This window comes from Alligator mississippiensis, chromosome 9 (assembly GCF_030867095.1).
Source record: "Alligator mississippiensis isolate rAllMis1 chromosome 9, rAllMis1, whole genome shotgun sequence".
Taxonomy (NCBI): domain Eukaryota; kingdom Metazoa; phylum Chordata; order Crocodylia; family Alligatoridae; genus Alligator; species Alligator mississippiensis.
Window position 1 is genome coordinate 40,879,356 of NC_081832.1, and position 11,832 is coordinate 40,891,187.

At 46.1% G+C, this 11,832-nt stretch overlaps 1 protein-coding gene across 2 annotated transcripts in view; it reads left to right on the forward strand.

Annotated features, from left to right (window-relative positions):
* Positions 1-8,886, forward strand: part of HDAC3 (histone deacetylase 3) — a 28,568-nt gene extending 19,682 nt beyond the window's left edge. For both annotated transcript variants that reach the window (XM_006265491.4, XM_059733338.1), the window contains exons 7-15: positions 1,348-1,481; positions 3,093-3,173; positions 3,271-3,344; positions 3,597-3,661; positions 4,109-4,198; positions 4,364-4,422; positions 5,518-5,597; positions 6,028-6,185; positions 7,660-8,886. In XM_006265491.4, coding sequence (XP_006265553.1) covers positions 1,348-1,481; positions 3,093-3,173; positions 3,271-3,344; positions 3,597-3,661; positions 4,109-4,198; positions 4,364-4,422; positions 5,518-5,597; positions 6,028-6,185; positions 7,660-7,729 — 811 coding nt within the window. In that variant the 3' untranslated portion in view covers positions 7,730-8,886. The remainder of the gene's footprint in view (positions 1-1,347; positions 1,482-3,092; positions 3,174-3,270; positions 3,345-3,596; positions 3,662-4,108; positions 4,199-4,363; positions 4,423-5,517; positions 5,598-6,027; positions 6,186-7,659) is intronic.
* Positions 8,887-11,832: the final 2,946 nt, after the last annotated feature.

The following is an 11,832-nucleotide window of genomic DNA, read 5'->3' on the forward strand; positions in this document are numbered from 1 at the left end:
TATAGTAGACTCCTGCAAGTAAGTCACCCTCCCCATGTTCTCCTCGTATCTTGACCCAGAGGGTCTCAGGATGCCCTTCCTGGTTTGGAAACTCATCTGCAGTGAGGTGAGATGATCCTCGATGTAGAGAGCTATACCCCCACCCCACTTCCTGACCCGGTTTCTCCTATACAGGTTATAACCCTCTATTGCCACTGACCAATCATAGGTGGAGTCCCACCAGGTCTCTGTAATTCCTACCAGGTCATAATCATTTTCACATAGAAGGGCGAGTACCTCATGCTTATTTTCCAAGCTCCTGGAGTTTGTGTACAGGCAATTAAGTCTTCCATGAGAAGCCCAATGTTTCCCTGAGGGATGAAGCGGGACCTTTCCTTGGTTTGCTCAAGTTATTGGGGCAGTGCAGTACAGGTGGACTGCACCTGCACTGCACTGCCTGGGTGAGCTCTTCTGCATATGCCCCCTGACCCTCCCCCCTCTCCCTGTACCCCTGGCCAGCTCCCAGGACCTAGTGTGCAGGCAGCTACAGCACATACATGTGTGCACCCCAAAACCCTACACATGCAGACTATTTTGAGCTATTATGCAATTGCCTCTATTTGCACTACTCAAAAACAAAACAGGACAAAATTTTTTTTTAAATAAAATTAAAATATGTTATAATAGATGTTTAATTTTTATTATCTGATTTGTTTTTTATCTGTGGCTTGTTAAAATGTGGGCCTCACACAAAACCTTTCAGAAGGTATCAACAGCTCACCAAAACTCATATAAGTGGGCCTTGAGCCAAAATAATTGCCCACCCCTGTAATAGAAGAAAGTATTTTGGGACGCTGCTTATTCGGAAGATGGTATGTAAAGTGTTACATTATAGTCTAAAGCCTATTTGATATACTTCATAGAATTTAGGGTGGTACCAGAAGAGATTATTTGGTAGGAAAGTCTCTGAAGTGTTGGGCAAGGTGTGTGGGATTTTTTATTTATTTATTTTTTTTGGTAGTCTTTTATTAGACCAGCTGTATAGTTGGGAGAGACATTAGACAAGTATTCAGGCATGAAGTGCCCTTCTTCAGGTCTTTGTGCCTGAAAGCTTGTCCAATGTCTCTCCCAACTATACAGTTGGTCTAGTAAAAGATATTGCCAAAAAAACCCTTACTTCTCACATTTTCTGCACCATTACATCTATAACACTATGTCAGCTCTACTAGTTTGAAGGGTTATGTACCTTTGTGAGGATGGCTTTTTGGAGTTCCGTGGGCACGTGAATTCATGAAAACAGTTGGTATTTTTCTACGTGAAATTCTAGGTGAATGGCATAACGCTTGTTTTCTTTCCTGTTTCTGGCAGGTATCACCCACGTGTTCTTTACATTGATATTGATATTCATCATGGAGATGGCGTTCAAGAGGCTTTCTACTTGACAGATCGTGTCATGACTGTGTCTTTCCACAAATATGGGAACTACTTTTTTCCTGGTACAGGTACAGAACCTCCACTGCCAGTGAAGAGCAGATGGCTGGGTCTCGTTTTGGTCTCTTTTGCAATCATTGCCTTCACATACTAGCATGAGATGCTGGGGTTCAGGACACGAGAGAATTGATGTGGGGGAGAAGCAGGTAATGCTGGAGTGATGGGGGAGTGGTTGGGTGATGGATATTAGGGCTGTGCGAAATGAGCCCTATTGGATTCGGATTTGGCCCAAATCAGGGACAGTGTTTCGGATCACTGCCCCGATTTCATTTGCCAAATCCGAATCTGATGATTCCATGCTGATTCAGAGAATCAGCAATTCGGACATGGACACAGCTTTAAAAGTTTTTTCTGTATACCTCAAGGTACCAGCGTGGCTCGTGATCGCTGCAGTGGTGGGGCGCATGGAGCATCCCACAGGAGCATGGGGGGGTCTCTCCAGTGTGCTTGGCAGTGAACCTGGAAGTGGACCGGAAGTAGTTCTGGTCCACTTCCAGGTCTTCTGGGGAGCGTGCAGGGGGACCCTGAGTGTTCTCCCAGACCCAGGAGACACCAGCTGCTGGGGTGGGGAGGGGAGGGGGACGGGGGCGCTCCCCTGTGGAGCAGGATGTGGATCGGAGGTGTTTCTGGTCCACTTCCAGGTTTGCTGCCGAGCGCACTGGGGAGCCCCCTGTGCTTCTGTGGGACTCTACATCTGCCCCAGCACTGCAGCATTCAGAGCCCCTGCTACCTAGAGGTATGTAGAGAAAACATTTAAAGCTGTATCTACGTCCGAATCGCTGAATCTCTCTGAATCAGTTTGGAGAGGTTAAACGGTCCTCTGATTTGATTCGGATTTGGAGATTCGGCCACTGAATTGGACCGAATCTCCGCTGAGCCAAAGCTTCTCGCAGCCCTAATGGATATCCTCCTGCAGTAGTTTGCAGTGATTTGGAAGAGATCTTTGTGTCATGGTTGCATCAGTAGGCTTAAATTTTAGTTTTCTGTTACCATGCCCATGATATGCTCAGTAGGTGTCATTCTGAGAGACAGCCAACATGGCTTTGTTATGGGTAGGTCATGCCTGACCAATCTCATCTCCTTCTATGACCAAGTGAGACATCACATGGACAGGGGAGGAGAGGTTGATGTCATTTACTTGGATTTCAAAAGAGCCTTTGACTTGGTTTCCCATGATGTCGTCATGACACAGTTGGGTAACTGCGGCCTTAACAACCTTACGTTCAAGTCTTCAGAATCTGGAATGGACTCCTTCCAGAAGTAGTGCCATCACCTACTCTGGACACATTCAAGAAGTGTTTGGATGATCATCTTGCTGGGGTCATCTGACCCCAGCTGACTTCCTGCTCTTTGGGCAGGGGGCTGGACCTAATAATCTCACAAGGTCCCTTCCAGCCCTAATGTCCATGAAGTCTGTGAAATCTATATTTCAGAGCTGATCTTTGTGTGCCATGACTCTTATAATGTTTTTTAAACTTGAAAGCTTGCTAAAAAAAATTTTTCTAAATAATTTAAGTTGGTCTAATAAAAGATATCAGATTAATCCAAAGAACCATGTCTGCCTATGTCCTTAGACGGCTACAACCTATACCCCTATGATTCTTCTTCCTTTCTCTGACCAGGTGACATGTATGAGGTTGGTGCAGAGAGTGGCCGATATTACTGCCTAAATGTGCCTCTGCGAGATGGCATTGATGACCAAAGTAAGTAAAAAAATATTCATTGTCATCTGCTGTCACTGTTGTCTGTTCTTTCCATTGATTCCATAGCCATGATGACAGCCTTTATTTTTCTCTAAAGGTTATAAGCACCTCTTCCAGCCAGTGATTAACCAGGTGGTAGACTTCTATCAGCCCACATGCATAGTGCTACAGGTAGGAAAGCAAGCTGTGTGCACAAGCATTTTCCTTGCTTAATATATGGATAATTGCATGTTGTCGAATATATGAATCTATGTTCCCTGAGGGATATGGATGGGTGGGTGGGTGGATGGGTGATGGCCAGCTGACCTTTTGCTGGCGGCTCTGGTGATTGGATGTAGCAGTGGGTGCTGCTGGTCTACTATGGTCTGCATCTGAGAGGGAGCGCTCTAACTGGAATTAAGCTGTGCTTCTTCTGTTCCATAGTGTGGTGCTGATTCTCTGGGTTGTGACCGCCTGGGCTGCTTTAATCTCAGTATAAGAGGACATGGGTAAGTTCAGTAGGGATGTGGAGAGGGCATTTAAAAATCCCTGCTTGTAGTCTGAAAAAATAAACGTCCTTCACTGGTGAGATTCAAGCTCTAATCCTGGTACCTCAGCATCAGCAAAAGACTATAGGAATCCTATCCCAGTTTTTGGGATAGGAAAATCTCTTCCAAACTAGGGAATATGATTCTGCAGAAGCAAGCTCTCCCAGTTATGACTGGGGTCTCACAATGCTTTCTCCAGCAGTACCGTGCCAGCGTGCGTGAGTGCGCAGATTGAATTCCTCTCAGTTCATGGAGCTGGTTTCCATTGAGGCAGGTTGTGGATTGCCTGGGTTAGAAGCCCTGAACTCTGAGGGTATCATATAGATAGGTATGTTATTGGGTTAAGACTGGTGCTGTTTATGGAATGCTCTGATGATTTGCACTGATTGTGCTGCTTTGTATTTCTAGAGAGTGTGTGGAATATGTAAAGAGTTTCAACATCCCCCTGCTTGTATTGGGAGGAGGAGGCTATACTGTTCGTAATGTGGCACGATGCTGGTGAGTCTTTTACATGCTTGCTTAGAAATGCCCTATTTGTTAGAAAAGGGGTTGAAGGGCCTACTCACTTGTAACTGATATGGGATTGAACTGGTTTGCCAGCAGCATGCAATGGGGTAGAAATCATTTTTTTTTCTGGATTGAGTAGCTTGTTTTGTATTTTAGGACTTATGAAACTTCACTGCTTGTGGATGAAGCAATTAGTGAGGAACTTCCGTACAGTGGTGAGTTGGGGTCCTCCTATTGCAGTGTCTTCATTCTTTCCATAAGCTTAGCCAACATATCTTGATGTATTAATGCATCAGAGACTTTGATGCTCAACATAATTAATGGTAACCACGGCTGGATGGAAGTGGTAGCCCTTTTAATCCTAGATCATTTGTTCTAGGTTTTTTTGCTTTCTGGTTCACATATCTTTAGGCTCTGGCAGGCCTTTCTGGAGAGGCATGTCCTTACTTGATATAGCATTCTAAATTCCCTCTACAACAAACTTTGTCTTCCTGTTGCTTTCCTCCGTGTCTGTATCTCATGGTGATGCAGTTGGTCTTGCTGTGCTCTTAAGGTGGAAACAGGTATCACCTGTCCTGACCTTTTTGCTGCCGTAAACATTTTATGGTGACATAAAGTGAAAGCAAATAGACATTGTCTTTTGCTGTTCCACAGATGCCCAAATTTATGGCCAGGACAGAAGATAGTAATAATTTGTACCACCTTATTGCAGTAGACATCTGTTTTATGGCAGGAGAGCATAGTCAGCCTGGAGCCTGATCCTGCACACCTTGGGAGTTCCTGTGCAGGATTGGGCTCCACAGGCCCTGGGAGTATCTGCCTAGCTTTCGCTAATTACTGAGATGTGTCCCTGGGATCTTTGAAGTGTGTTGGGTAAGCAGGGAAAGTTGGGATTTTCCTGTTGAGGGAAACGCCAACATTCCCTTTTTACCCAGATGCACCCCGGAGATCTTGGGCATGTGACTCAGTAGGTCGGGATAACCAAGCAGGCCCTCTCAGGGTTTGAGGGGCCCCATCCTGCTTAGGAATTCCCAGGGTGCACAGGTCCAACTCCTCAAGCCCTGAGAGAATGTCTCCCCCAATGTCCCACAGCATTAGTGGGCAACGTTCATTTTCCCCAAGCGAAGCAGATCAGCTGTGAGAGGATGTGTCCTAGCACAGCTTACCTGCTTCATTTGGGAATGTTTATTTCTAGTCTTAGTGGTACAGAAGGGGATACGCTATGCCTGTCTGCAGAACAGTGTTTTAGAAGCGTTGGTCACAGAATCCTCTCATCTTGTTCTTTAACTCTTTTTCTGGTTTCCTTGTAGAATATTTTGAATACTTTGCTCCAGACTTCACTCTTCACCCAGATGTCAGTACAAGAATTGAGAACCAGAACTCCAGACAGGTAAATGGCTCTGCCTGGTCTTGGATGCATGGTTTCACCTGGCCCAATGAAAAGATCTGTACTTGAAGCTGGTCCTCTAATAGCAGGTGAATTCCAATCCATAAGCTTACCTGGAAAAATCAAGGCAGGTCACTAGAGTCTGCCCTGCCTGGCTCAGTGCTTCAGCAACATTTTTTTTGTCTGGTAACTTCACAGCTGCTCTGCAGTGTAAGGAAGTTCCAATGGGTCCTTCCTGTATGGGAAAGTTTGAAGGCCCTCTTACAGTTACAGAGTTAAGGTCTGTAATGACTGCTTTGGCCTCTCTGCTACGGTTGAAAACCATGTGCGTTACCTAAATTGTGAGTGGTGCCAGCAGGTGTTAATGGGAGGAGTTTTGTCACTACAGACTCTTAGATCTGTTTCTGCTAATAGCTCTGTATTTTCTACCTAGTACTTGGATCAGATCAGACAGACAATATTTGAGAATTTGAAGATGCTGAACCATGCTCCCAGTGTCCAGATCCACGATGTTCCTTCTGACTTACTCAGTTATGACCGCACAGATGAGCCTGATCCAGAGGAGAGAGGCTCTGAAGAGAACTATAGCAGGTATTGGGTCTCCCTTTCTTGTTTTGGGAACATGAGCTTTCCTTCTACCCAACCCCTCCCCTTGTTACGCAAATGGCATAAATACCAGCTTTAGGGTAGGTAAATAACATGGAGATAGACTTTTGCCTATTGCCTTAATCTTGTGTATTATCTTGAGGCTTTTTTTTGGTGTATTTTCTTGAGTGTTGCACTGCCTTAAACTCCATTTTGTATTGCTCTGTAGCTTGACATAAGTGCTCAACCTTTCACTCCTTTGTATGCTGCATGTGTGAGGGAATGGGTGAGAGAGTGTGGCTGTGGAAAAGGAAAACACCAGTTGGTGACTGGCTGAAGAATGCAGACAGATAAAAGACCAAAACAAGAAGAATCCGCCCCAGAACAGTGAGAGAACAACATCAATCAGCCTTCAAGGAGGAACACAGTGTTGACACAGCGAAAGCTCAGAGGACTGAATGAATTGACAAGACTATAAAAGGTGGGGCAAGACCTATCAATTTTTGGGTCTTGTTCTGCATATCATTCTGGAGCATTGGTTCTCCTGATGAGACAGACAGACAGAAGCCCAGCTCCCACTCGTGATCAACTTAGCTGGCCACTAAGTTGACTCAAGCATTGATGAGACTGGTAATGTATACCAGCGCAGAACAGAAAGGGGGGGGGGATGTGTGTGTGTGCGTGTATATTTACTAAGCGCTTAATAAATGTGGCATCTTGCTTTGCCCCCTCTTGCAAAGGTCTAGCTCTTGATTTTGAGCTAATTGGTTAACATTTAAGTGGTGGAGAATTGCAAAAGTGAGGTACAGAGGAAGCTCTGTGTTTTGTTGTTGTTAAGGTGTGCACGCCCTCAGGCTGTAGAATACCCGGAGTCTTGGAGGGGCAGAGTTAGATCTCCCCTGCCGCACAGAGGGTGGACTTTTGTAACGGCAGCTATTATTTGTTGCAACAACTTGAGCTGTAGAATTCCCCAAGCGTATGGGAGAAGTTAGATTCTTGTCAATTAGGAGATTCAGAGATGTTTTTGTCTAGGAGAAAGGAGGAATCTAAGAACCAGAAACCTGGTGAGGAAGTTGTTGCACCAGTTTTTCTTTGTGTGCAGGAGAGGTTGTTTGTTACTGTTGACCAGGAGACTTTGTCTAGGTCAGGCAGAGTAGTGGACATGGTTACATGCTGTGGTCTGCTTGGGATTAACACCCCAACCTCTCTTCCCACCTTCTGCCTGCTAACCCCATCCCAATGAAGACAGATATAGTAGGCACCATTCATCTTCCAGTTTCTGGTTTCTGTCTGAGGGACTCTTTGCTAGTGCATAATTTTATCCCTTACAGAGCGTGCCCCCATGATTGTACCAGGTCAGGAGATGCTTCTCTCCCTCCTTGTGCTTCTAGTTTGTCTCATCTCTAGATCTAGGCTCACTCTTGTTCCAAACTACTGGACAAGGCTGCCTCCCCTGATGTCTATCTGTCTTTTTTTTCAGGCCTGAAGCTTCCAGCGAGTTCTATGATGGTGACCATGATAATGATAAGGAAAGTGACGTTGAGATCTGAGAGCCATCTTGTGGGACTTTTGGATGGTGGGAAGATCCCTAATTGGACACTGGTACTTGGTGGAGATAACAGGGACATGTGAGCCAGTAGAAAGTCTCTCCCTGGAGCTTCCCTTCATATTTGATGCATGTGGCAGCAGCATCACTGGGTTTGGCTGGCTATCTGGGGAGGCAAGTAGCAGTGGAATCTGGCCTTTATCTCTACAGTTCCTGAGGCCTCTGTCACCACTATGAAAAATGGAAATTCAAGTGGCATTTGGATTGATGCTGTAGTCTTTGTTCTGCTGCCATACAGCCCTCTTCAAAGCCTGGTCTTCAGTGGCTTTACCAAGTGGTCCTAGGCTAATGGAGGCTCCCGCCACAGGAATGGAAATCAGTACTGTGTTGCTTAGTACTTTCCTTCCCCTTCACAGCATAACCTGATGCATCCTAGTCTCTCTAACCCTCTGCTTAAATAACAGATGTGAAATTCTCTGAAACTTCTGAGGGTCACTTTGCCAGCCTTTCCAGACATTCCAAGTTCCTGCGCATAGACAAAAACCCAGTTGCAGACAAAGCAAAGCAAATTTTGTGATGGTGAATAAGACTGATGGAGAAAGGTGGAGGAGTGTAGTCTTTCTCTTTCTCCTGAATAGAATTGTTTTGTATCTGCCAACAAGAACATTTGATAAATATATGTCTAATATACTCTTTTTCCAAGAAGCTCAGATAGAAGCTCCAAGAATGCAGGAGTCTGGTTGCCGGAGTCCTGGGTGTGGTGTTGTGCACTTCCATCTCTCTTGTAACCTCTACATACCTTCCCCACTTCATGCCCTTTTTATGAATTGGTGAAGATTTGGGCTTGTCACATGCTCATAGTAGAAAGCCTGCCCTCACTGATGATGCCCAGATGACTTCATTGTGTTTGGTGCTGAAGGAAGTGGTTCCTCTCATGGTTCATCTTTCTCCCCTAACACAGTGGAGAGATCTCTCTCCTACATTGGCCTCTTGTTCTAAATGCTGCTCTTCCCTCTCCTTGATTGTCTGCTGGTGTCTGTCAGTATTTGGAGAGCTGTCTTAGCTGTGGTGATAGAGTGGGTGTCACTTTCCTGCTCTCTGTACTTTTGTTTTACTAATTTTTTTAAACATTAAACAAAAAGATGGGTTTTTTTGGCTTGATTTATTGTGTTTTGTCTATTTAGAAGCTCATGCTCAGTTTCCTTCTATTGATACCTGTCAGTAAGAGTACTTCTGTTACCAAAGCACACTTGCTGTAGGCTTTGTCTTCTGCTGTCCTGCCTGTGAAAAGATCCTTTTTGGTTTGTTTTTTTTTTAATACATCCTATTTGCCAGGTGCATTGAAAGCATTCAGCTCTCTTCTAAATGTTCTCTGCTGCAGTGTACAATGGTAAGTGTCAGCTGCTACAAAACTATATGCGATTCTCAAAAAGGGTAAACTCCCAAGGTTGGGGAATATAGCCTCCTATCCCTCTTCTTTTAATGAAACTAAATGTTAGAGGTGCACTGATACATTGGTCCAATATTGGACTGGTACCGATATAAAGAAAGTTGTCTGTGTTGACCTGATGGGGCTGATTTAATTTGGCTGATAAATGCCGGTGCTGCGCACAGCTGCAGCACAGTATGGAGCAGAAGCGGAGAGCTGCCTCTAGCTGGTAAATCAAACAAGTGTGGGGGCAGATCAATGCTTCCCCCATGGTGAGGGAGGGAGTAGGTGCTGCCGTGGGGGGCGGGGCATGGAACAGAGGCATGTCTCGTGGTGTGGGGGTGGCGCTCGCTGCTGCTTGCACCCCGGGTGGGTGGGGGAACATGTGCCCCCAAATCTGCACAGTGTAGGGCAGGCTGCAGCTGCAGGATGGAGCCACCACTGCATGGGGCTTTTCTTGCCGGGGGCTGGGCTGGGAGTGGGCTCCTGCAGCACTGGGAAGAGGCTACAGCTGCCCCAGATTTTGCCACAGCTCTGCTCGCAGCCCTGTGTTGTTGCCCAGCGCAGCCCTGGCTTTTCCTGGTGCTTGGGTGGAGGTGGGTCGTTCAGCTGGGGCTGTGGTGGGCCACCCCCCAGAACCACCAGAGCTTGCTCTGAGCCCAGCCCTTGGCAAGAAAAGCCCTGAGCGGCTTTGGCTCCACCCCACAGCTACAGCCTGCCCCATGCTGCACAGTTCCGGGGGCACATGCCCCCCTCCTGGGATGCAAATAGTGGCGGGAGCTGCCTCCACCCCACAAGCCGCACCTCTGTGTCTGTTTTCCGCCCCCTTTCTGCCCCACTGGGCAGCATCTGCTCCTGCCCCCTTTCTCACTGCAGGGGGGCATTAATCTGCCCCCACACGCCCCTTCTCTCCCCACCTCCCCTTCCACCACACTGGACTTACCACCTGATGGCAGCTGTATCGGATCGATATTGGTCAATATGCCTCCTTAAATATCAGCTATCGGCCCCCAAAATCTCTATCAGTGCACCTCTACTAAATACTGTCTGAAATTGCTTTGCTGTCCCCTTTCTGAGGAAATTAATTGACCACCAAGATTTTCAGGGAGCAGCAGGCTTTTGTGTTAAGGACATGCTTAGAAAAGTTGTTTCAAAGTAATGGTTCTTGCTAGCCACAAACCTCCTAAAATTTTTGCTACTTAGTTTGTGTCTCACCCATTTCTAACTGGCATCTGTGCTGGGTCTCTCTATTAGGTCTGTTACTCCTCCCTCATGATATCTGGAGTGTAACAAGACTTGGGTAGGCTCTTCTCATTGAGATCTGTTTGTTAGACCAGGTTTTTTCTTAACTTTTATTTGCCAGATGAGCTATAATAGTAGGAGAGCTCAAGTAGTAAATAATTCTGTAATGGAGATGTTGCTAGTTCAATGTGAAGTGATCTCATAGAAGCCAGAACTGTTGGGTGTTTCATCTGCTGTCTAGGAAGTCAACTCTGCCAGTAAAGCTTCCTGAGTCAAGTTACCATTTCTTTCTGCTGCTGTGTTTGTACTGACAGCATTGAAGGCAAATGGTGAAGGCCTGACAAGTGGCAAATTGATCTGATCTGTTAGGAAACAAGCATCCTAAAAAGAACATATGTGGCCAGGTAATGCAACTAGTAGCCTGCAGGTAAAGGATAATGGGATGGAATGCAGCAGCTAAATGCCAGGGAATCACAGCTGTGCACACAGTGGGCAGTAATGCTAAATGTGACAGGCACATGATGTCCAGAGAAATTACCTCTGCCCCTGACTATTTCAGTCTTACTTGTGTTTAGCCTCTCCCCTGTTCCTCTCTGCTTCATAAGAATGAACATACCAGATTAGCCCTTTTGGTATATCTAATGTAGCATTCTTTGGTTGAAAGGGCACTGCTTTACAAAATTAGCTACCTATCCCTGTTTTATAGGGGGAAGCAAGAAGTGAAATGCCACACCTGGAAGTACACTGAGGTCATCTTTACACATGCCCTGAGGGTCAGGAAGGACAGGGCACTTTAATTAGTGTGCTCTTGGGAGCCTGTCTAATTAAGGCGCCCACAGAATTTTATGTATCCAGTATCCTGTGCTTCAAAATGGTGGCAGGGACACTTTAACTAAAGATCATTTGGCGAGCTTAAGTTAAAGCACCCCTGCTGTCTTTTTGAAGCATGGAGATGCTGAATACTGTCGGGGCCAAGGGGCTGTGGCCAGCAGCCCGGGCACGTGGGCCGGGGAAGTCAGCACAGCGAACTAGAATTAGGCACTGACGCGTGGAGGTTGATTAAAGATTATTTTACTTACACTGTAGATGGTCGCGGTGCAGGCAGGAAAACTTGTTTGGTTACAGTTGCAGATAGAAGAAAAGAAGAAAAAAAGAGAACTCGAAAGATGAGAGCTCTTTAAACCAATACAAGAGTCCGTGCTGTGACTCTCAACGAGCGTGCAGGGCAGGGGTACATCAAGGATTGTCCGGTGACGGGGAGAGACTCTTGATGGGTGATCAAACCACCATTCGGTCCGAGATTTACGTAGAAGTCCACGAGATAATCGTGGACTGCTTGCTGGAATTCTCTCGGATTTCTCCCGGAATTCTCGGAATCAGGGTTCTCAGGATCCTCCTGACTTGGGCGGAAACTGCTCAAGCCTCTTATACGGCTA